Here is a 25,215-nt window from a genome sequence, read left to right as displayed (position 1 = left end):
GCTATAAACGAATAGCCGCGCCGTCGTCCCGGATCGCTCCCCGACCTCCGCATGTACCGGGGGGGGGGGGGGGGCCCGATCGGACCCCTGACCCACGTCAAGCAGAGGACGTACGGGTACGTGCATGTGCCTGTCCGTGCCATTCTGCTGACGTATATTTACATGAGGAGGTCGGCAAGTGGTTAATAAGTACTTCACCCTTTGTCCAGCGGTTGTAGAGTCTGGGACATTTAACTTTTTATATACCGATTACCCAGAAAGGTTGCCAAAGGCCAACAATCCAAAATCTGCAATTCTGTACATGGTGCTGATGCCGCCAGGTGGAGAAGGGTTTGTGAAAAAAGCTGCATGAAAAATCAAGCAAAGTCTTTAATGTTACAGTACTTTCAAAAGTATAGCCCTGAAATATAAATTTCAGAGATCACCTAAAGACACTAGCAAAAAAACTGAAGATTGCCGAGAGGACACTGGCAAAGAAAGTTGTAGGAAAGCCAATATAACCTCCCCAGCTTCCAGCAAGCCTTGTTGTTTTGCTAATGTCCTTAGGTGATGAACAACCTCTACATATAGCTATATTGGCGGTCCCAAAAATTGCCATAGTTTGGCTTCTCCAGGTTTTGTCCTGTATGATAAAGCACACACCCACCCACCCTTTGAAAGACCCACAGGAAGGGGGGAGGCACAACTTACTTTACACCCGCTTGTTGGAGATGCAGATTTGATGCCACTGTTTAACAGAGTAGTTGGTAGGGCATCAGGAGAACTGAATGGAGAACTGTTTGAGGACACAGGAGTATCTTCATCTTCATCTTCAGTATGCTCTCCAACTGGAGAAGTCAAAAATGTAACACTGTCAGACAGATTAGTAGCTTGTAGCTCTACAGAATTAGGAGATTCTTGACCCTCTGTGATCCCTTTGGCCGTAAACTGAGTCATTTGCTCCAAACAATCTTCAGGATTTTTCTTAATCTGTGTGCAAGATGGGGATCTAAATAAATCACAACTTGGGAGAACATCAGTCAAGTCGTACTGCACTTTTCCTTTTGATGGGGGTTTGTCAACAAGTTCACTATTTGTGTCTTCAGTCAAGTCAATTGTGATAGGAATCACATTGCAAGTCTTCGAAATCTTTCTGATGTAGTTATCGAGTGGTCCCCGTCCATTTACCATTTTAGGAATTGGCTGAGCCTCTCCAGTATCCATATTGCAACCATTTTCCACATCAAATGGGTACCCGGTATTAACATTCTGAACCACATGCGGCATCATTCTTTGCGAGATTGTCCCCTTCTCCCTAGGGGCTGGGTTTAGGCGTTTGAAAGGTAAACAAGCTGAAATTACAGAATACAATGGTATCAGAAAAATGAGCAAGGCATAGCGTTAAAATACAAGGTAACCATTCAGATGCTGAAGCTGAGAGAATTCCATCGGCACTTAAATAAGTGCCGATGGAATTCTCTCAGCTTCAGCATCTGAATGGTACTTGTGAAAGTAAGGTTTTGATAAGTGTAGAGTGATTCAAGTAAACTTTAGCCAGTTCACTCTGGCTGTACATGCATATGTAGCAGCAGGGCAGGTTCAACATTGAGCTGACGCACATGCGTTTACAGATACTGCACCTCTGTGCTTAGAAATGCCCACACAGCACAGTGACAGAGCCATCAGGAACACCTCTCAGACATGTATTATGATCATGTAACTTAAATGAGTTACAGTGGTGACATGATGATTGGGAAGCCTGCCTCTGACTCAATTTTAGCAACATCTTAAAAAAAAAAATCGCTAAGGCAATTTTTATGAGCATTATATATCTGTTGGGATAGGGCCATCTATTCATTTGAATGGGCTGTACAATGCACATAAAAACAAACGACACCAAAAAAAAAAAAAACTATATATATATATATATATATATAAAGGAGGGGTGGGCGCATATATTTTAACCACTTAAGACCCGGACCATTATGCAGCTGAAGGACCTTGCCCTTTTTGCGATTCGGCACTGCGTCGCTTTAACTGACAATTGCATGGTCGTGCGACGTGGCTCCCAAACAAAATTGGCGTCTTTTTTGCCCCCACAAATAGAGCTTTCTTTTGGTGGTATTTGATCACCTCTGCGGTTTTTATCTTTTGCGCTATAAACAAAAATAAGAGCGACATTTTTGAAAAAAACACATTTACTTGTTGCTATAATATCCCCAAAAAAGACCTTTTCCTCAGTTTAGGCCGATATGTATTCTACCCATTTTTGATTTAAAAAAAAAAAAAAAGAAATCGCAATAAGCGTTTAACGATTGGTTTGTGCAAAATTAATAGTGTTTACAAAATAGGGGATAGTTTTATGTCATTATCAATTTTTTTTTTTTTTTTTTGTTTACTACTAATGTTGGCGATCAGCGATTTTTTTCGTGACTGCGACTTTATGGCAGACCATTTTGACATTTTGGGACCATTGTAACTTTCACAGCAAAAAGTGCTATAAAAATGCATTACTGTGAAAATGACAGTTGCAATTTAGGAGTTAACCACTAGGGGGCGCTGTAGGAGTTAAAGGTTGTAAAGGAAAAAATCATTGTCCCCAACTTCCTTTACCTCCTTCACTTAGCTCATCCTTCGATTTTGCTTTTAAATGTCCTTATTTCTTCTGAGAAATGCTCACCTGTTCTTCTGTCCAACTTAACAGCGTAATGTGAGGCTTTCTCCCTGGTGTGGAGAAAGCCACTTGAGGGGGCGAGCAGGCAAGTTAGGACACTACTTTGCAGATAGAGAAAGGAGCTGTGCGTTAGTGGGCGTCCTGACTTGCCTGCTCGCCCCCTCCCCCCTCAAGAGGCTTTCTCCACACCAGGGAGAAAGCCTCGTATGCACCACAATGCATGGTAAGTTACTGAAATGCTTGTCAGCAACTGATCAGAGCTTATTTTCATTGGAGATGCAGTTCTAATGGTCACTGAAGCAACCATAAACTTACTGCAGTAGGTCTGCCAAGGTCTGTAAAGCTTAGTACACAGGCCGAATGACAAACTGCATCCGCTGGTTCAATAGAAAGCCAGCCCCAGATTGTTAGTACATCGGCTCCAACCTGAGCTATCAAAATAAAATTAGAAAAATACGATACGAACAGCTTACCAGTAAAATCCTTTTCTTGCAGTACACCACGGGACACAACCAATGAAGACAGGCTCCCCTCTATATAATCCTTTCCCTAAGGGAAGCACTCCAGTTTTGTAGCAAAGCAGCAAGTCTTCCAGAAGAGAAGAGGGGTGGGACCTCTGTGTCCCGTGGCGTACTCCAAAAAAATTATTTTACAGGTAAGCCGTTCTAAAAATCCTATTTTATTTATCGTACACCACGGGACACAGCGTACAAAGTCCTTACATAGTGGGAGAAATACCAAAGCAATGCTCAATATGGAGGGGAGGGAGACACAGATCAAGAAAACTGCCATTGGCAAGAGATTCTACACCGCTGTTTGCAATACACAACGCCCAAAGCCGGCATCCTTATGTCCTCTTACATCTATTTGATAAAATTTGGTAAATGTATGGACTGAAGACCAAGTTGCAGCTTTACAGATCTGAGCCATTGCCCTGGTTGAGTGTGCTCCAACAGGAAAAGGAGGAATTTTATTCCTTAAACCATAGTTTTGAACAATCACTTGTCGAATCCACTTAGAAATGGTCGATTTCGATGCGGCTTGACCCTCCTTGGGACCCTCTGGCAGGATAAAACAAAACATCTGTTTACCGTATCCGAGCAGTAGCTTTCAGGTAAACCTTCATTGCTCGCACAACATCCAGAGAGTGCAATAATGTTTCCCCCGCTGACGTCGGTTCAGGAAAAAATTAAGGCAAAACAATCTTGGTTTAAATGGAACGGCGAGATCACCTTAGGAAGAAAGGTAGGTTGTGACCGTAATAAGATTTTATCCTTGAGACAGACTAAATACGGCTCTTTACAGGAAAGAGCTGCTAGTTCCGATACTCTTCCAGTAGAAGAGATGGCAATCAGGAAAGCCAACTTCCGAGTATCAATGTAATATGACGGATAGGTTCAAAGGGCCGTTTCTGTAGGCCCGATAAGACCAGGATTTAAGTCCCAAGGGCTTAAGGGAGGTTTAAATCGGTGGATTTATCCGCAATACCCCTTGAATGAATGCCCTAAAAAAAAAAACAGATAGAGCCGAAATTTGACCCTTAATGGTACTGAGGGCTAACTTCATATCCACCCCTAACTGACAGAAGGCCAGAACCCTGCCGATTACATTTTTGAGGGTTCCACCCCTTGGTTTCACACCAGGAAACATAGGCCTTCCAGATTCTGTAATAAATGAGCCTGGAGGCTGGCTTCCTAGCATTAATGAGTGTGGAAAGAACTGGACCTGAGAGGCCCCATTTCTTCAGTATATGGGATTCAACCGACAGACCATCAAATTTAGCTTTAAGGAAGGATGGAACACCGGACCTTGTGCCAACAGGTCTTGGCGAAGTAGAAGAATCCAAGGTTTCCCCAACCGCCATCCTTACGATCTGGGTGTACCAGGCCCTTCTGGGCCAATTCGGAGCCACCAAGATGATTGGTATCCCTTCTTTGATCTTTCACAGAAGTCTCTGCAAGAGTGGTATCGGAGGGAATGCATAGACCAGGGAAAACTGATCCCAGGGAAGAGTCGGTGCATCTTTCCCATAAGATAGAAAATCCACCGTCCTTGATACAAATCTGTCCAATTTCCTGTGGTACCTGGAAGCGAACAGGTCTACATTCGGGATCCCCCATTTCTGGCATACATCCTGAAAAATGTCTGGGTGGAGAGCCTATTCCCCTGGGGCTAATTGTTGACGAATCCGCCTTCCAATTCTCCACTCCTGGGATAAAGATCGCAGAAATGCAAGGAACATGATTTTCTGCCCATGTTAGAATCTTGCTCACCTCTGAGCATTCCGACTTCGGGTGCCCCCCTGGTGATTGATATACACTACAGCAGTAGCATTGTTGGACTGAATCGGAACCAGGTCACCCTGTTACTTGTGTGACCAGGTTAAGAGGGCTCTAGATACACTGCCTGAATTTCCAAGATGTTGATGGGGAGGCCCTTCTCGGGCTTGGACCAAAAGTTCCTTGGGCTGAATTCTTCCCCAGAACTACTCCCCAGCCCAGTAGGCTGGCATCTGTAGATACCACCTTCCAACTGACTGGAAGAAAGGATTTCCCTGCTTGTAAATTCTTGGTGTCCAACCACCAACTGAGGCTTTGGCGTACCTCTGAAGACAGGTGCATGGGCCAATCCAAGACCTGGATCTTTCTGTTCCAGGCGGTCAATATACTGTCCTGAAGGAGCCTCGGATGGAACTGGGCATATGGGATGGCCTCAAAGGAGGTTACCATTTCCCCCCCCCCCCCCCCCCCCAACAACTTCATGCAAAGCCGAATTGTCAGTATTCTCTTTGCTCTGACCATATGTATCAAATCTTTTAAAGACTTGATCTTTGATTTCGGAAGGAATATCTTGGTCTGTGTAGTGTCTAAGACCATGCCCAAACATTCTATCCTCGAGGGTGGAGAGAGGATTTCTGAAAATCTAGGACCCAACCTAGAGCCTCTAGGTACTGTATTGTGCTGAGCACGCTGTGGTTCAAGTGGCTCCTCGACCGTTCTATTAGAAGGTCGTCCAGATAAGCCGTCACCATTATGCCCTGCAGCCTTATGTTTACTAGAAGCGGGGCTAGTAAAATTGTCAATACATGAGGTGCCGTGGCTAGATCGAAGGGCATAGCCACAAACTGATCATGTTGATCCACCGCAAACCTTATAAACTTTTGGTGAGCGGGATGAATAGGCATGTGTAAATATGCATCCTTGATATCTATGTATGCCAAGAATTCCCCGCCCTGTAGGGTGGAAACTACTGATCGAATTATTTCCATTCAGAAATGTCGAACGCTCACAAACAGATTTAGGGACTTTAGATCCAGAATGGGTCCGACGTCTCCCATTTGGTTTTGGAACCACAAAGAGGTTCGAATAGAACCACATGCCTTGTTCGATTACTGGAACTTCTTTGATAACTCCTTGGGATGACAGGTGTTCCACTGCTTGTAAGAGATATCTCCTTTTTAAACTGATCTCTGGAGATATTTGAGCTTAGGAGCCTGGAAGGTGGATCTCTCCGAATTATATCTTGTATCCTAGGGATACTGTGGAATTTACCCTTTTGTCCAGGATCTCTGTTCACCAAGCTGTTGAAAACTGCCAAAGCCATCCCCCCACTTGGCCGAGCGGGAGCACCCCTTCATAAGGGAGCTTTAGTGTTCCGTTTTCCAGTCTTCTGGACCCATGGCTCCTTGCATAGGGAAGAAGCACGCAGTCTGAGGACTTTAAACAACGCAGAGACGACACAGGTATTGGGCTACCTCCAAAGGGCAATTTAAATGTGGATCGCACAGCCTCTGCATAGAATTGGACCTGCATCTTTTGGACCTGGGAGGCAGAAAATAGGATTTTTGTACTCACCGTAAAATCCATTTCTCTGAGTTCATGGACAGGCACAGCAGCAATTGACCTTCGGGTTATATCCGCTTCCTTCGGGAGAGTTTAGGCAGAAACAAAGCACTTTAAGTGTTAACACTTTCCTCAGTGCAGCTCCTCCCAGGGGGCGTGGTTCCCCGGGTATAACCCACACCCTGCTCTAGCAGCTTCCAGTTCGTAACAAGCAGTACAAAGGAGGGGTGGGTGCTGTGTCCGTCCATGAACTCAGAGAAATAGATTTTACGGTGAGTACAAAAATACTATTTTCTCTTCCGTTCATGGACGGACACAGCAGCAATTGACCTTAGTGACGTCCCCAAGCAGTGTCAAAAAAATTTGAGGGGTGGGAAAAAAAACACAGCAAATTAAGCTTCACCCCAAACAAACCAGAGTTCAACGGAGGAACTTCAACCTTAAACAGCCGCCTGCAAAAACTTGCGGGCAAAGGAGGCATCCGAAGATGCACTCACATCCACCTTGCAAAACTTGAAAAGGTGTGGGTTGACGAAAAGGTGTGGGTAAGTCGCTGTCTTACGCACCTGTAAAACAGATGCTTTATGGAGGAAAGTCCAAGAGGGATCAATCGCCCTGGTCGAATGCGCCGTAACCAGAATGGGAGGCGCCCGCCCCTTTTAGGGCATAGGCCTGGAGCACAACCTGTCTGCTCCACCTAAAAAATGAAGGCCGACGACTGCCAGACCTTTTTAAGGACCAGTCACTGACACGAACAGTGATCTCCGGAATGGAGCCGTAGAAGACAAGTACATCTGTAGGGCTCGCACCACGTCCAAGGAAAGTAACGTGGCCTCCTTAGAGTTCTCCGGCTGAGGACATAAGGATAGTAAAACCAGTGTCCTCATTAATGTGAAAAGCCGAAACAACCTCCGAAAGGAACGATGGCTGCGGCCGCAGCACCACCTTATCCTTGTGGATGACCAAGTAAAAGAGCCTTGCAAATAACCTCCTCTCGCATGCCCACTCTGCCTTCCGAGACACGCGCTCTCTTAGAGGACCCCATCACGTTAGCCGAGCTACAGCTTGCGGTGAGCAATACCAAATTAGGGAAAGCCCCTAGTCCGGAACGGCCTTACGCTACAATACTACTTCCATCCCTGGGCGATCACCTGGTGGGAATGCTTAACGACCTTACTGAGGGTGGCACGCTGCATGCCTCTACGTTGCAAGCACAGATTTACGTTATCCCTAAAGAGGGCAAGGACCTGTCGTGCTGCGGAATCCATCGTCCCATAACCCTCCTTAATACGGACCTGAAATGGTCTACCAAAATTATTGCCACCAGACTACAATCCCATCTCCCCCAACTTATTAACCTGGACCAGGTGGGCTTCGTCCCAACGAGAGAGGCAAGGGACAACACCACTAAAGTCCTGAACCTGCTCTACTCCGCCACCCGAACCAAGACATCAAGTATTTTCCTGAGTACCGACGCGGAGAAGGCGTTCAATCGGGTTGGCTGGGCTTTTATGCTCGCTACGCTTAGACATATAGGGCTAGGAGGGAAAATGATGTCTTGGATCTCGGCAACCTATGTGTCGCCGACGGCCAGAGTTCGAGCTAATGGGGTGTCTTCTGACCCTTTCCCGAACGCTAATGGACCGTGTCAGGGGTGCCCGCTCTCTCCCCTCCTTTTTGCCCTCTCGTTGGAACCATTTCTCTGCCACGTACGGTTAAACCCTGACATATCTGGAGTGACAATCAATCATACACAACATAAGGCGTCGGCCTATGCCGACAAACTCATGTTTTCCCTCACTAACCCCAATACCTCCCTTCCGACCCTACTGGGGGAATTTAAACGATATGGTGCACTCTCCAACTTAAAAAATCAATTACACCAAATCGGAAGCCATGGGTGTGGGGATACCGCAAACACAACTCGCACACCTGCAAGATAGAATTAAACTAAAGTGGACGACGACCGCCCTGAAATATTTAGGCACACACATCCCCCAAACTACCGCACGGGTATACGACCTTAAAGGGTCACTAAAGGAAAACATTTTTTTTGCTGAAATGACTGTTTACAGGGTATAGAGACATACAAGTTAACGGATTCCTTTTAAAAATGATTAAATTCAATCATATAATGTACCTGCAGTTTCACTTTAGTTTTTAAACTGGCTTCATGTTTCTGTGAAGTAAAGAGACCCACAGAACAAAAACAAAACAAATACAGGGCAGTGTTTTGTTTTTAAAATGAATCTGATTGGTTCTAACGAGTTTTAGACACACAGCTTGGACCACAGTGAAAAGCTGCCATGAGATTTTTCATAAGGAGCCAGACAAGCAGGAAGTGTGGAGATCACAGCAGAATTACAGCAACTTCAAAGCAAAAACGAACTATGAGGACATGAAACCAGGACTGCAGTAAGGTAAAGGAAGCCATTTAGCTAAAAAAAAAAAAAAAATTCTTCCCGCCCCTGCTGAGGACGATTCGGGCACTCCTGAACAAATGGCACACGGGACTACATTCCTGGGTGGGCCGCTGCAACATTGCGAAGATGACAATCCTCCTTAATTTCTATATCTCATGCAAGCACTGCCGATCCATATCCCTGCATCATTTTAAACAAGTACAGTCCACGCTTACCGAATTCATCTGGGCTAAGAAGAGCCCAAGACTTTCAGCTAAACTTAGTTTTACCCCAAATGCCAAGGAGGCTTTGCAGTACCAGATGTCCGCACCTACCACCACGCAATTCACCCAAGTAGACTGGTGGATTGGTGCCGTAATCAGGAAAACAAGCTTTGGGCGCAGGTGGAACAAGACCAGAGCGAGATCCCCCTCACTAGAGCGCCTTGGTGCTCCTCGAACCTACCGGTGGACTCTAAAAGCCACCCACTGATTGGATAATACGCTACGGTTCTGCGCCAGACATCGCGCAGGCACATGTATCCTCAACCGACTCACCGTTGTATCCCATATTGGGGAACCTCCGATTCGCACCGGGCGTGCGGGATGCAGTCTTTCGGGGGCTGAGCGAGGCGGGCATCTACCAGGCCTCCCATTTTAGCGTGGGGGGGGGGTCGCTGGAGCACTGTTGCGGAGCTCTCTGATCCCGCAGGCCCGTTTTGATTGGACTTCCTGAGATCCCATCAGCTGGGTCATTTTCTTCGCTCACTAAGGCCTGCGGCTTCCAATGCCCAACCTCTTACAACACTAAAGGAACTCTGCAACACCCCAGGTACCACGTCACATACACTCTCCCTGGCCTATGGCCTTTTAAACACACCGCGACCGGGTATACTTAAATTGGAGGAGGAACTACACTGTCATTTCGATTCGGCCAAACGACAGCGCATTTTGAAGTTTACGCACAAGTCTTCCATCTGCGCCAAAGCCCAGGAGACCAGCTATAAAATCTTGTCACGATGGTATAGAACCCCAGAGCTCCTTCACAAGTTCTTCCCGGCGACGTCTGACCTTTGTTGGCGTTGCCGGGCCGACAAGGGGACACTCCTGCACATTTTCTGGTCGTGCCCGGCTCTGAGTCGCTTCTGGTGAGTGGTTTGTGAGGTAGTTCAGAAATTTGCAGAATGCAGTGTTCCAGCGGACCACACGTTTTCTCCTGCATGCATCTAACATCCCGGAGTATACAAGAAATCCGTGGTTAGGCACCTTTTGGATGCAGCCAAGGCCTCCATTCCTCTCCATTGGAAGGTTACACTGCCTCCGACAATCCCCCAGTGGATCGCAAAGGTGGAAGAGATGAAACTTATCCTCACAGCACAAAACAGACAGGAAAAATTCACCGATACCTGGCAACTGTGGAATATCGTCATATACTCAGCTGAGGGCCAAGCACTGAAGGAGCCCGCGGCTGAGGTGTGAACGTGTACTTCCCAGCATCTATCTGCACGCCTCAGACCGTTGTTACAACGGTAAGGGAGACCACAAAGTAAGGGAACCCTCCCCCCCCCCCCCCCGGGGAGCCTGTGCTCGGGGAGTTCAACCCCCGGAGCCCCCCTCCTGCAGGGGGTCTTTCTTGAAATAAAGAGAAAATGTGGGGACCAGTCGCGTGATCCGGATATTTTGCTATAAATTGGCACAGTTACTTTTCGTTGTTGTATACCCAATCTATTACGTGTGCTGTGTGTATGGTTGTACCATGTCGGCCTGGTCCCTGTTTACAAATAAACAATTTTGGAAAAAAAGACAAGGCCGTTCGATCCCAAACTCTGACCGAAGGAATGGCTGCAAGGAAGACCACCTTCTGAGACAGAGTCAACAGAGGAATCTCCCGAATGTCCTCAATCGGAGCCCTTTGAAGCACCGAGAGGGCCGAATTCAAATCGCACGGAGGCAGTGGAGGACGCACAGGAGGGGCCACATGCCTGACCCCCTGTACAAACGTACGCACCAGGGTGTCACCAACGGCCGCTGAAAATAAACAGCCAAGGCCGAAATCTGACCCATAACCGTACTTAAGGTGAGAGCCTGATCCACTCCACGCTGTAAGAACAGCAGAATCCGGGACAGCACGTATGTGCGGGGGTGCCATTTCATCTCTGCACACGTAGAGATGTAGGCCTTCCACGTACGATGGCAAACCCTACGTGAAGTAGACTTCCGTGCAAGTAGCATGGTAGAGATCTGAGTCCGACTTCAGCACCTTGCTCCCAACAGCAATGCCGTTAAAGCCAGCGACTAAAGCAGGGTGAGAAAAAATCGGACCCTGTGACAGAAGATCTACTCTCAGGGGTAGAAGCCAAGGGACGTCTGGCACCAGACGCACCAGGTCCGTGTACCAGGAACAGCGCAGCCAATCCGGAGCGAACAGGATTGTTGGTAACCCCTCTGCTTCCACTCTGTGCAACAGGCGAGGGAGAAGCTCCAGAGGAAGGAAGGCGTAGACTAGGCGATAGTGACCCCATGGTGCCACCAACGCGTCTGACGTGTCCGCCGAAGGGTCTCTTGACCGGTCCACAAAACGTGACATCTTCCGATGAGACGGGACGCCAGAAGGTCCACGCCTGGAGTGCCCCATTTTTGGCACAACTCTGAAACTTTTCCGGGTGCACCGACCATTCTCCCTGGTCCAGTGTTTGGCAACTTAGGTAGTCGGCTTGTCAACTCTGCACCCCCAGAATGCACACGACAGACCCGGAACGTACCTTGGGCTCACCAGAGAATGTGTGCAACCTCCGCCGCCGCGGCTGAGCTCCGCGTGCCCCCTTGATGGCAGACATACGCCACGGCCGAGGCGTTGTCGGACTGGATCCTGACCGAACGGTCCTACAGACCCAGAGACCAATTGGAGAGCCGCAGCCCGATAGCCCGGAGCTTCAGGACATTGATTGGCAGACGGGACTCCACCACTCCTGGGCTGACGGAACACTCCAGAACGCCCCCAGCCGGAGAGGCTGGCATCCGTCGTGACCACTGTCCGATAGCACGGCAGGAATAATTTCCTGGTCCGAAGTACCGGAGATGTCAGCCACCACACTAGGGAGGACCTGACGACTCCCCCAAATCTGGTAATCCAGAGACGAAGGGAGCTTGTCCCAACGTGACAGAATCTCTCTTTCTGCAACACTCGGGTGTGGAATTGGGCAAAAGGAAATGCCTCAAAAGAGGCTACCATGGGACCCAGAATTCAGGACCACATCTGGGTCGCTAACCGCTGCACCGCAGATTGCAGTGTCTGGAGTTTTTCCGTCGGGAGAAAAACTTGCTTCTGAGGAATCGAGGACCAACCCCAGGTATTCCAGTCGCTGAGACGGTACCAACATTGACTTCTGGACATTCAGTAGCCACCTGAATCTTTTGGAGGGGCTGGCAGGTGATGGGCCATTCTCTCCTAAGACTGAGCTAAAATAAGCTCTCAGGAGAAGGTCGTCCAGGTATCCCACAAAAGCGATTATGTGCTGCCTTAGCAGGGCCAGAATCGGAGCGATCACCATTGTGAATACTCGTGGTGCCGAAGCCAGGCCAAAGGGGAGGGCCACAAACTGAAAATGGTCCTCTTCGACCGCAAAACGCAGAAACCTCTGGTGTTTTGCGCGTATGGGAATATGCAGGTACGCGTCCCCAAAGTCCCCCTGATGGAGAGCCGCCACTACAGAGTGAACAATTCCACCCTGAACCTTTGCACTTTGACAAAGGAGTTAAGGGCCTTAAGGTCCAGGATTGGACGGACCCCTTCCTTTTTTGGGGACAACAGATTGGAGTAAAAACCCCTAAAACCGTTCCCTTAAAGGAACCGGTATAATCACTCCCCTGACCAGCAGATCTTGACCAGCCCCAGACAGGGCCACCCGGCGTTCGAGGAAGCTGGAAGGAAAAATCTGTTTGGTGGACAAGAGAGAAACTATCTTGCACCCCGAGGAAATTACCTCGCAAACCCAGCGGTCGGAAAGAGGGATCTCCACCGAGCATCCGCAAAGTCGGCCCCCCACCCAAATGTCTGGCGGGGGCAGACCTACATGCAGAAGCAGGCTTGTCCGCAGGCTTGTTGGGCTTGCGGTACCAGGTGCGCTTTTGATCTACAGCAGGCGCCTTAGCACCCTGGAAAACGTTTTCCTGCCGCACCTGGGGGGCGAAAAAAACGCTTGGGGGAGGTAAAGGAGGGACCCTGCTTATGACGAGGCTCCTTACCCTTCCCAGATTGCGGGAGCAGAGTGCTCTACCCCCTGTAGCATCTATAATGATGTAATCCAGGGACGCCCCAAAAAGTCGTGCACCCTTCAAGGGAAAGTCCCAAGGACCTTTTAGGAGGTTTGGTCCGCAGACCAACACTTTAGCCACCCAAGGTGGCATAGTACAACCGCGGAGGCCCTGGAAAGCAAGAGGAGCATATCCAGGGCCAATTCACAGACAAAAACTGCAGGCCCTGCACCAACTGGTCAGCCAGGCCCACACAGAGCTCAGGAGCATTATGCGCCTCCAGCTCCTGCAGCAGGGACTTTGCCTGCTCGGTAATTGTCTGACACTAGAGCTCCGGCCAAAACCGGTCTCACTGCCGACCCCACTACTGTAAACATGGAGCGGGCCACAGCCTCAGCTCTCCTATCTGCGGGGTCCATAAAGGCGGGAGCCCCTTCCACAGGTAACGTTGTAGACTTGTTCAGTCTGGACACAGGGGGGTCCGCTGACGGAGGTTTTTTTTTTTTTTTTTTTTTTTTTTTAAGTCTTCAAGAGGATAACAGACTGCAAAGTATTTTGGTACATCAAAAACTTTCTGCGGCCGATCCCATTCCTTGTATAATATTATGTCCAGGTAAGGAACACAAGGAAACACTTTTGCGGTGCGGGGCGGCCAAAAGGGACCGGCGTCTGATGTCTCCGCCGTCCTCAAGTTTTTGAGTATCCCGCACCGCAGTGATAAAAGCTCCAACAAAACGCCTTATCAAGCGCTGACCCTGAAGCAGAGTCATTCTCACTGACCGTGTGGGCTAAGCCTGCAACATCTGACATGACAGAACCAGAGCCAGCAGCAGGATCTGGTTCCGTGTCAGAGCCTTCCCCAGAAGCAGGCGCAGGGAGGGGGTTTATACCCCCCTTCTGGCCGCTTGTCACTTCAATCCTGGCGATAAACGCCTAAGGGACTGCCGTATGGACCCTACAGAGACCGCAGGGGCACTAAGGGTTAACTCAGGCATGGTTGGGGTAGAAGCCTCTGTTCAGACTCCACGTCGACCCACCGCTATGCCGCCCTAGTACTGCAAGGCAGAGACCCACAGGTCACCCTCCCGGCCGCAAAACAAAGCAGGGGACCCCCAGGTAACTCACCACCCGGACAGGCTGTTATGCTGCTGAAGCGCCGACCGCTCTGCGCCGTCCCTCAGGAAGCAATTCGCGGGCTGCAAAATGGCGGCCATACACGTGTTTAAAGCAACAGTGACACAGCAGAAAACACAGCCCAGCACACACAGCAACTCCAGTACAACAAATTAATAAGAAGGGTGAAGCTGCTGCTCCAGGTGAGCACACCTGAGCAATCAATGTCCACTCAGAAACAGGTGGGTGCCTGCAATGCATGAGGCAAAAACTTGAAGGCAGGGTATGGACAGCCGCACACCAATGAATCTTTAAAAAGTAAGCCTTTAATGGTGAAAAAGAAAAAAAGGCACTACAAAAAAATAGCAGCACAGCCCCCGTAGTGACAGAGCCCCAGGCAGACCCCCCCCCCCCCCTACCGCCGCCACCCAGCATGGGGAAGGAGGAAGAGGAAGGGAGAGGAGAAAAGCAGGGCGGACCCTCATTCGACCTCCCCAGGAAAGCACCAGCCATACCACCTTGCCAGGGCAAGGGGCCACTACTTACCCGTCCTGCGACCACCGGCTGGAGGCATTCCGGACAGAACCAACGTCCGCTAAACGGCATGGCTGTCGGCCAGACACACTGTGACAAAGCCAAAGAGACCGGTCATATGTGTGCCCTAGAACATGTAGTTCCCCGGCCACCCCTGGAGCAACGGGGCATGTCGTGGACGACCCAGAGCTGAGGGTCGGCACACGCTCGATGGCCGAGCATGGGGGGACTACAAGGATCAAGATCCAGCCCGTCACCCAGTCGGCAGTTGATAGAAGAATCTCAGGATCAAAAAATGCAGGAACAAAATAAAAAGCGCGAAAATCGCAAGAAAAAAAAATCTCCAGAGTACAGGGACCCCAGAGTGCCTGACCTCTCCTGTCGTTAGGCAGAAAAAAACTGGAAGCTGCTAGAGCAGGGTGTGGGTTATACCCGGGTAACCATGCCCCCTGGGAGGAGCTGCACTGAGGAAAGTGTTAACACTTAAAGTGCTTTGTTTCTGCCTAAACTCTCCTGAAGGAAGCGGATATAACCCTAAGGTCAATTGCTGCTGTGTCCGTCCATGAACGGAAGAGAAAAAAGCTCCTCTGATCCACCCGATTCATCTGACTGCCCCTCATCCTTATCCTGCAAAAGCTCCACATCGCCCTCATCCTCGTCAGACTTGTCTGAAGAGGGATCTAAAACAATGGAAGGAGACCTGCTTCACTTTTTAATTGTTTTTATGGATTTAGCACCTCTATTCTTCCTTACAGATTGTTTATGGCTGCCGACAAAGTGTCTTCAGTGACATATGCAGGGGCCAGCATTACAGGAGACTCTGCTATGCCCGACAAAGGCAATGGCTTATCCTGTATAGGTGCCATTGTTTCCTCAGGAGAGGATGGTATGTGGGCAGAGCGACTAGAACTGCCTATCTCGGACATAATGGGGTTTAGAAGACACCAAGGAGAAGACAAGACTGCACTATTTGCAGACGACATTTTGTTTTTCCTAGGGGATGTTGAGACCACTTTAGACACAGTGATGCAACTTGTAGGTGAGTGACTTTGGTCATTTTTCAGGTTTGACAATCAACTGGGAAAAATCCGCCCTCCTACCACTGGATTCAGCCGATTTCCAGCGCCTGCCATGCACATCTCAATTAAATGTGGTCACAGAATTCAAATACCTAGGGATCTGGATAACGAAAGATGTCACCCAATATGCAAATTTAAATCTCGCCCCATTGCTATCAAAGTGGAAAAATAAATGCGATATTTGGAAAAGACTTCCCCTGTCCGTAGCAGGACGATGCAACCTAATTAAAATGCTGTGGCAGCCACAATTATTATACGTGCTCCACAATGCACCCTTATGGTTAGGATACACATGGTTCAAAAATATAGATTCTCTATTTAGAGAACTTATATGGAGAGGAGGCCAAGCCAGGATAAGTTTGCAAACACTTCAACTACCAGTAAAAGAAGGGGGTATGGCGGTTCCACACCCAAAGCTATATTTTATTGCGTCTCAATTGCAACATTTGGCAGGGTGCGGAACCGCTGAGAGAAATGGCTCCATTAGCCGTTTGATGTTAACACGCAACCCCCACAAATTGCTGGTGGAGGCTCTAGAGGCAGACTTTTTCCCCCACAAACATCCAACAATAAAACTTGTATGGCATATAACAAAGACCTTATTGGGATATAGTGGCCTAACAGAGTTTTCGCCCCTACGGAAAGACTAGACCTATGGCTAGGAGACATAGTAGGCATCAGGTACCCTCGGCTATACAAGCCAGGAATATGGTCAGTAATGGATGAAGTTTGTTGCCTTTTTCTTCCTTTGGTTTGTATGTACTCTTGTATGCTGTAATATGGTTACCTGCGTAAACATCTGCTTGCTGTACCAAGTCATTTTAAAATCAAATAAAAAAAAAAAAATGCCCATCTTTGGCGAATTGTCTTTGTCCTTAGTCCCTGAGCTGCCTCTCCAGGAAGACATAGTCCTAAGCTACAAGCAGAGGAAGAAAGGACAGTGCATACACTACTGTGTTAGTACAGGACTATTAGCAGGCCACTATGACACAGTCTGATGCCGAGAATGAGCCTCTGCCTGTGCCCACCATCTTTGATTACTCAAGTGCCCCACCAGCTGTGTGTCCCTTCCAGCAGTGTCCTTAGACAATGGTGGGTTTTATACCTGCCACCTGTGTAGTATACAGCGGCGCACACCTATGTGCACACCTCCATGTCCTCCACGTGCGCCCGTACTTCCGGGCGTAATAAAAAGCGCGCCGCCTATGTGGAATTTGGGGCAGTAGCCCAACAAAGTACCTGTCGTGTGGTCCGCCCGCCTAGTAGTGCCGTATGGAGGCTCGGTGGTCGGGCGGGCTTGTTAATGGCACCTTTACCTTATGGCAGGCAGGAAGGGAAGAGCCTGGGAGCCGTGGAAGAGAGGAACGGCTGCCTGACCTGCATAGAGGATATCTGCTGCCAGCTGCACGGAGCCCTGTTCCTGTGAAGGATGCTGGCTCTTGCTCCCTCTGGTGGCGGAGTCAGGTAAGACCTCATTATGGGAAAATAAATTTTAAAGATCTCCCCCCCCCCTTACCTTATCCACGCCACAGGGCTGCTAAAAACAAATTCAGACAGACCAATCTTCACCCTTCACCGTGGGTAGTGTTGTGCCAACTTTCAGGGATATGGGTTCCTATTTAAAGGAGACCTCTTTGCTGGGCCTTGTATAGGACTCTACCAGTCTTTTACGCATCTTTTTGCGAAAGTGCTGAATCCCAGAGCCCAGTCCTCCAAAAAGACATTACAGGCACCGCCTCGGTCTTCTGCGAAGCTCGGGTTCAACCATTTGGCGTAAATTAAGCACTTTGGATGAACCCGGTAACGTAGCTCTTCCACCAGATGGTATCCACAGAGCTCTTGTTGCCCATCCTTCTTGCGCCCATCACCTTAGACACTGGCAAAAAAAAAAAACCTGGTGTGCTTCCCTTAGGGGAGGGGTTATATAGAGGGGAGCCTGTCTTTATTGGTTGTGCCAGTGTCCCATCACCTTTGGAGAACTATACAACCCACTATGTAAGGACTTGGATTCTGTGTCCCGTGGTGTACGATAAAGAAAAAAGTGTGTAGGGCGCTGACCTAGCAAACCGGAAGCAATCCTGTTGCACTGCAAGTCTTGCGTCCATAGAAGGAATACTTTATTAAATGCATGCAATTTTTATTTTTACTTTAAAAGGTTTATTGAAATACAAATACAGGGTATGTCAATATAAAATGTATTTCAAAACAAAATACCAAGTTTGCTGAAGACAAGCAGACTTTTTTTTTTGGACTTCCGTTTCCGGGGGGCCTGTCTGAAGCATGGCGGAGTGAGGGCGCTCGCTAGGAGAGTCTAGCGGAGGAGAGTCTAGCGGAGCCCGAGGAGTGCCCGGTAAGGAGAGCGGCACAGACTGAACCCCCCCCCTCCCTCCCCGTGAGCTGGGAGAGTGCGGCGTGCGCTTACCGCGAGCCAGCTGCAGTTGAGAGACAGCTGATGTCTCGGAGAGGACGGAGCGCTGGAAGAAGCAACAGGGGAGACGCCAGTCAGCCCAGCCATGCATACATCACAAGATACATGACGGTGAGAAGGGGAGAGCAGGTGGAATCTGGGGATATAAGGAGGCAATCACTCACAGAAAGCACCCTGAAGGCAGCGGAGATTTCACCCAGCACGCTTAGAGGTCAGCCGGTGGAGGTAAACACAATACAGATTGGAGGTGTGGTACCAGGGACAGAACAGGGGGTCGCAACACAAGTCCCAGCAGCACCACCACAAGCACCACAAACAGCTCAAATAGATCTAACAGCGACGCTGGTGGAGGCCGAGATTCATAATCACCACAATCATCTAGACACCGATACACAACCTGCGATAAAGGTACTGTCTATTTTTAACTCTACATTAAGAGCGTTACACTCACCCGGGGGGTCTTCACAGCTCCCAGGGAGGTCACTAATTATACCAGACATGGAGAAAAAGGGTTGTGACCAAGGTAAAGAGAAGCCCAAGCCCCGGGAGGTTGGACGAAAAGCTTCCCCTGAAATACAACAACTTAGTAGACTTATTCAGGCCCTACCGACTAAAGAAGACATTCAGGAAATAGTAGCAAACATAACAGATATAATGAAGACGGAGATTGAAGAAGTGCGTACAAAAGTGTTAGCGGTGGAACACAAAGTAGGAGGGCTGGAGAAGCAACAAAATTCCACAAATGACAGATTAGCAGCCTTAGAGGAAAAAGTAATGGCCCAACATCAGCACATGATTAGGCTGCAACTATATGCAGAAGAGGCTGACAACAGAAGTAGAAGGAAAAACATACGGATTAAGGGGGTACCAGAGGAGCTGGAGGGCCCGGCATTAAGAGAGGCGGTTACTGCCATTTTGAATAAATTACTAAAGAACCCGTCAGACATACCGCTTAAACTGGACAGAATACACAAAGTCCCTACAATTCGACAACATGATCAGATTAACCCCCGAGATGCGTTGTGCAGGGTCCATTTCTATAGAAGGAGGAGATATTAAGAGCGACATGGAAAGAGGGCTCAGCAGGGGTCTGGGAGGGTGCCGACATACAGGTATTCCCAGATCTGTGCTGGCAAACAAAATCTAGAAGGCGCATGTTAAAACCTCTGTTGGACCATATACGAAGCAAAGGAACCACATATCAGTGGGGGTTTCCAATGGCTGTAATTGTGAAAAGGGAAGGAAGGAGCTTTCATTTGAGCGAGCCATCACAGCTCCCTACACTTTTTGAATTTTTAAACTCAGACCCAATAGAGGTGTCTAATTGGTTGGAACTACCTATAGCAAAGTGGGGAGCTCCTAAGTGAATAGAAGCCGTTATCAATGGAAATATAGAATACAGACTTGGAGTGAGGGTTATTTCATCACAGAGAACTATTTGATACAATACCATGGAATCCCCCAAGGAGAGGAGACTAGAAGGATCCTCAAAGGAGGCTTTTCCCCTGGATGTGTCTTTCTTTTTTTTCCTTTCTAGCCTAGCTGGATTCAGCACAATGCTAATTAGTTTGTAGTAAAAGACACCTTGGAGAGAAGTATAATTACCTAAACCCTAGGGGGGAGGGTGGGGACGGGACAGAGGGTAGGGGGGGTAAGGGAGGGAGAGGGTTGTATTTTTTTTATATATATATATATATATATATATATATATATATATATATATATATATATATATATATATATATATATATATATATATATATATATATATATATATATATATATAAAAATAAATTTGGGGGGGGGGTCAAGGGGTTTGTTTTGTTTGTTTTTTTTATTACTTCCATTCCACAACAATTCCCCTTTCTTTCCCCTGCTGCTGATGTGTTTTTTTATTTTTTATTTTTTTTATTTATCAATAATTAACTGGGGGGGTGGGGGTAGAAGGAAGGGAGCAGGGAAGAGGGGGACTTAGGAAAATGAAGCAAGGATTGATAAGGCCTGAAGACCTAGATGCGGAATACTAAGAAGTACGAAGGGGGGAGGGAGGGGAGGAGACTAAGGAGAGAAGAGATGGGAGAGGGAGATAAGGGGGGGGGGAGAAAGAGGAAAGAGGAATAATAAGTAATCATTTAAAAAAGAGACAGGAAGGACTGTCTGATTAATAAAGAAGTTAGAAATATATCTTTGAGAAAAGAGAAGATCTTTAGGATCTCTTACAGTGGGGCCTGTTTGGGGGGGGTCTATGGGACAATAGTGGTGGAGTTTTCTTTATTTGTTTAATGTATATGACTTATGTACATGATTTATAGCCATATGACAATTTTGTAGATATTACTGTGATGTTTGCCGGGGAAATGGATTCGTCTCCAAGTTGTGGGGGGATTTGGGGGGGGGGGGGCCCTTCCTATGTGGGGGGAGAGGGGGACTCGGGGGGGGGGGGGGGGGAATAGGCTTATTAAATACTGAAGTGGCACTCCCGGATGGGAAAAAGGCGTGACTCTCCGCAATGCTTTTATACGTTTCCCCACTAGAGCGCTCTCCTCCTGGTGGAGGGAAGTCGGAGACGCTCAGAGGTGGGGTTTCTTTTTTTTTTTCTTTCCTTTCTCTCGGTGTCTTCCTCTATCTCTCTCCCCCTCTCCTCTCGTGAGGCCGTTACACGTACCGGAGGCCATAGGAGAGAATACGAGGGGGGTGGAGAGGAAGAGGCAGGATGGATAGAATAAACATTACTACCTACAATGTGAAAGGGTTAAATATCCCAGAAAAAAGATCAAAAATAATAACGGAACTAGGGAGACTAAAATTACAAATAGTTTTTTTGCAAGAAACACACTTTAGGAAAGATAAGATCCCAAAGATGAAGAGTCAAAAATTTCCAGTAGTGTATATGGGGGCATCTCAGACTTCAAAAGCTAATGGAGTAGCAATCTTGTTGGCCAAAAGTATAATATGGAAGGAATCAAAAGTAGAGGCCGACGAGGAAGGACGATTTCTTATGGTAAAGGGGACATTAAACGAGCAAAAGGTCACTCTAGTAAACATCTACCTCCCAAATGAAGACCCGGTCTCTGCTCTGGAAAAATTTGCGGAGATTGTAATTCAGAATAAAGAGGGGGTCTTGATTTTTGGGGGAGATATGAATATGGTCCTAGATCCTAGACTTGACTCTTCCAAGTGATCGTATAATATATCCAATATAAAACTGAGAAAAGCAAGGAAAACACTACAAGACTTACAGTTAGACACTTGGAGGACGTTACATACACACGAGAGAGATTACAGCTTCTACTCATCAAAACACAAAACATACACTAGGATCGACTACATATTTTTGGATCAAAGTATATTGTTGAATTTAAGAGCAACTTCAATGAGCTCATTTTCAATATCAGACCATGCCCCAGTCAATTGTGCTATTGAGTGGGGGATAGCAGGCCCCAGGGAATAGAATTGGAGGCTCAATGAAACATTAAAGACGCAGAGTATGAGGGCAAGATAAAGCAGGAAATAGAAATGTGTTTTACATTGAACAAAGACGAAGATACATCACCGCTATGTAATTGGGAGGCGCACAAGTGCTATTTGAGAGGAATCCTTATTTCATTAGGAGCTCATAGAAAGATCTCTCAATACAAAGTTAGACCGCCTGCTTGGGGAGATCCGAATATTAGAAAATGAACATAAGAAGTCGCAAAAAATACACACTGAAGAGAGATTAACGCTCCTTCGAGATAAATTAAATCTGATATTCATGGATAAGGCGAAGGCTAAATTAAGTAGATGCCGGAGGGCATACTATGAATTTGGGAACAAACCAAGCAGGATGTTGGCGAACGCATTGAGAGAAAATTCAAGTTAGGCTTACCGGTAACTTGTTTTCCAGAAGTCTCAGGACAGCACCTTGAGATATCATGATCCTCCCACTCCATCAGGAAACACCTTCTTTCATCCTTTTAAAAGGAGGCCCCTCCTTGCACTCCTCAGTTGTTATAGAGAAAACCTCCGGCCCCGGCTGGAACACACAAGCATATATGTTAGTCACAGCATAGTACATCACAAACAATAGGGCGGGTCGTTGCTGTCCTGAAAGACTTCTGGAAAACAAGTTACCGGTAAGCCTAACTTGAATTTTCCCGAGGCGTCTTTCAGGACAGCACCTTGAGAGGACCACAGAGACTTACTACCTTAGGGCGGGACGACAGCTTGTAGGACCTTCCTGCCAAAAGCCTGATCACTAGCTGAGGCGAGGTCCAACCTATAGTGTCGCACGAACGTGTGGAAACTTGACCACGTCGCTGCCCTGCAGATTTGCTCCGGCGTGGCACCAGCTCTTTCTGCCCAGGAAGTTGCGAGAGCTCTGGTCGAATGGGCACGGATACCTTCTGGCGGAGTCAGGCCTGACTGTAAATAAGCCTCCCTGATAGCCAGCTTCAGCCATCTAGCTAGTGTTCCCCTAGATGCCTGCTGACCCCTTTTGTTACCCCCAAAAAGGACAAATAAAGAATCCGAGCGTCTAAACGGGTTTGTTATTTCTAAATAATACAACAAGACCCGTTTGACATCCAACATATGAAAAAATAATTCTTTTTCCCCCGAAGGGTTAGAACAAAAAGTGGGAAGTACAATGTCCTGTACACGATTACTGTTAGAAGCCACTTTGGGCAAAAACTTAGGGTCAGTTTTAAGCACTACCCTATCCGAAAATATACATAAATAAGGCTCCTTCACTGACAGGGCCTGCAACTCGCTGATCATACGTGCTGAGGTAATAGCGATTAAAAATAACGTTTTAAAGGTAAGGTTCCTAACTGAAGCTTCCCCTAAGGGTTCAAAAGGCTTGCTTGCCAAAGATCTCAAGACCACTGAGAGTTCCCACTTTGGGAAACCCTTTAACCTTGGTGGTCTAGACCTCAAAAGAGATCTAAAAAATCTCACCACCAATGGTTCTATGGCTACAGATCTTTCCAAAAAAACTGAAAGTGCGGATACCTGTACCTTAAGGGTGCTAACAGCTAAGCCCTTATCAGCCCCCTCCTGTAAAAATTCCAGGATAGATTTTAGTTCCCTAGGGTCCTGACTCGAAGAACTACACCAAGAGGAAAAAACTTTCCAAACCTTGGTGTAAATGGCTCGGGTTACTTTCTTCCTGCTGTTGAGTAAGGTGGAAACCAAGCGGTCGGAAAACCCCTTTCCACTCAGGATTTCCCTTTCAGAAGCCACGCGGTCAAGGACAGCCGTGCCACATCTGGGTGAGAAATTGGACCCTGAACTAGGAGGTCCTGCCTGAGGGGCAGGTGCCAGTAAGGCCTGGTTGACAAGGCTAGAAGCGTTGCAAACCATGCCCTCTTGGGCCAGAATGGGGCGATGAGAATGACCGGCACACTTTCTCTCTGAACTTTCCTCAGAACTAGGGGAATTAGCTGAAACGGGGGAAAGGCAAAGCAGAGGCGGAAATCCCAGGGATGCGACAGAGCGTCTATCCCTAGGGACCCATCCCCCCGACTCAGAGAAAAGTATTTTCCTACCTGGGAGTTCTCCCTCGAGGCAAATAAGTCTACCTCTGGGAGACCCCACCTGCTGGTGATCTCTGAGAAGACCTCCGCATTCAGGGACCACTCTGACTCCCGAATCTGGTGTCTGCTTAAGAAATCCGCCACCGTATTGAGGGACCCCTTTAGGTGTAGGGCTGTCAAGGAGAGCAAATTGCTCTCTACCCAGGAGAGAATCTCTGTGGCAAGGGACAGAAGCGAAGGGCTTCTTGTACCCCCATGCCTGTTCAAGTATGCTACTGTTGTAGCGTTGTCCGATAGGACCTGAACATGATGGCCTCTGAGAAATGGAGCAAACTCCACTAGTGCCAGGGCCACCGTCTTTAGTTCCCTCCAATTTGAGGAACGCAGGGCTTCCTCCCTTGACCACCTCCCCTGTGAAAATTTCTCTTCTAGGTGCGCTCCCCATCCCCAGGCGCTGGCATCCGTGGTGAGCCTCAGTCCCACGGGGAAGGACCACTCCAGACCCTCTGCAAGCACCCGCTGGTTTTTCCACCAGTAAAGGGATCTTACTACCCGGGCCGGTATTTTTACCCGGGTGTCCAGAGAACTGGTTTTCCGATCCCATGTCTTTAAAAGAAAAGCCTGCAGGGGCCTGAAATGTAACCTCGCCCATTGGACCGCCGGCATGGTGGAGGTCAAAATTCCTAGGGATGCCATTACCTGTCTGACCGTCAAAGACTGATGGGACTGAAGCAACCGAACAGTGTCCAAGACCTTGAATGCTTTTTCTGGGGGGAGAAAAATTCTCTGGTTCCGCGAATCCACCTGGTATCCCAGAAAACAAATCTTCTGAGAAGGAACCAGGGCGGATTTTTGAAGGTTTAAAATCCATCCTAGGGATTCCAAATGGGTTCGCGCCAGAGAAAGATCCCTCAACAATTTTTCCTCTGAGGGAGCAAAGAAGAGGAGGTCGTCCAAGTAAGGGATGACTGCTATTCCTTTTAGCCGCAGTGGGGCTAAGGCTTCGGCCAGCACCTTCGTAAAAATCCGAGGTGATGCTGACAGCCCGAAGGGGACGGCCCTGTACTGGAAGTGCTGAACTTGACCCCCCATCTCTACCGCCAGTCTGAGAAACGTCTGGGACTGAGGGGAGATAGGTAAGTGAAGGTACGCATTCCTCAGGTCTATCGACGCCATGTAGCAATCTGGCGTCAGTAGATTCCGGATTGAGAATATTGAATCCATTTTGAATCTCTTGTACAGGACACATCTGTTTAAGGGCTTTAAGTTTAATATCAGCCTGAACTTCCCCGTAGGTTTCCATACTAGGAATACATGGGAATAGAACCCTCTGCCCTGTTCTACTAGGGGAACCCTGACCAACACCCCCTGCTGTTGAAGTTCCAACAACGAGGA

At 48.0% G+C, this 25,215-nt stretch overlaps 1 protein-coding gene across 1 annotated transcript in view; it reads right to left on the bottom strand.

Annotated features, from left to right (window-relative positions):
* Positions 1-25,215, bottom strand: part of LOC120929136 (chromatin assembly factor 1 subunit A-B-like) — a 250,939-nt gene that overhangs the window by 77,900 nt on the left and 147,824 nt on the right. The window contains exon 3 of the mRNA XM_040340390.1: positions 691-1,331. Within this exon, the coding sequence (XP_040196324.1) occupies positions 691-1,331 (641 nt within the window). The remainder of the gene's footprint in view (positions 1-690; positions 1,332-25,215) is intronic.

This window comes from Rana temporaria, chromosome 1 (genome assembly GCF_905171775.1).
Source record: "Rana temporaria chromosome 1, aRanTem1.1, whole genome shotgun sequence".
Lineage (NCBI taxonomy): Eukaryota > Metazoa > Chordata > Amphibia > Anura > Ranidae > Rana > Rana temporaria.
Note: the sequence above shows the minus strand (reverse complement) of the source record. Positions and strands in the feature narration are given on the sequence as shown.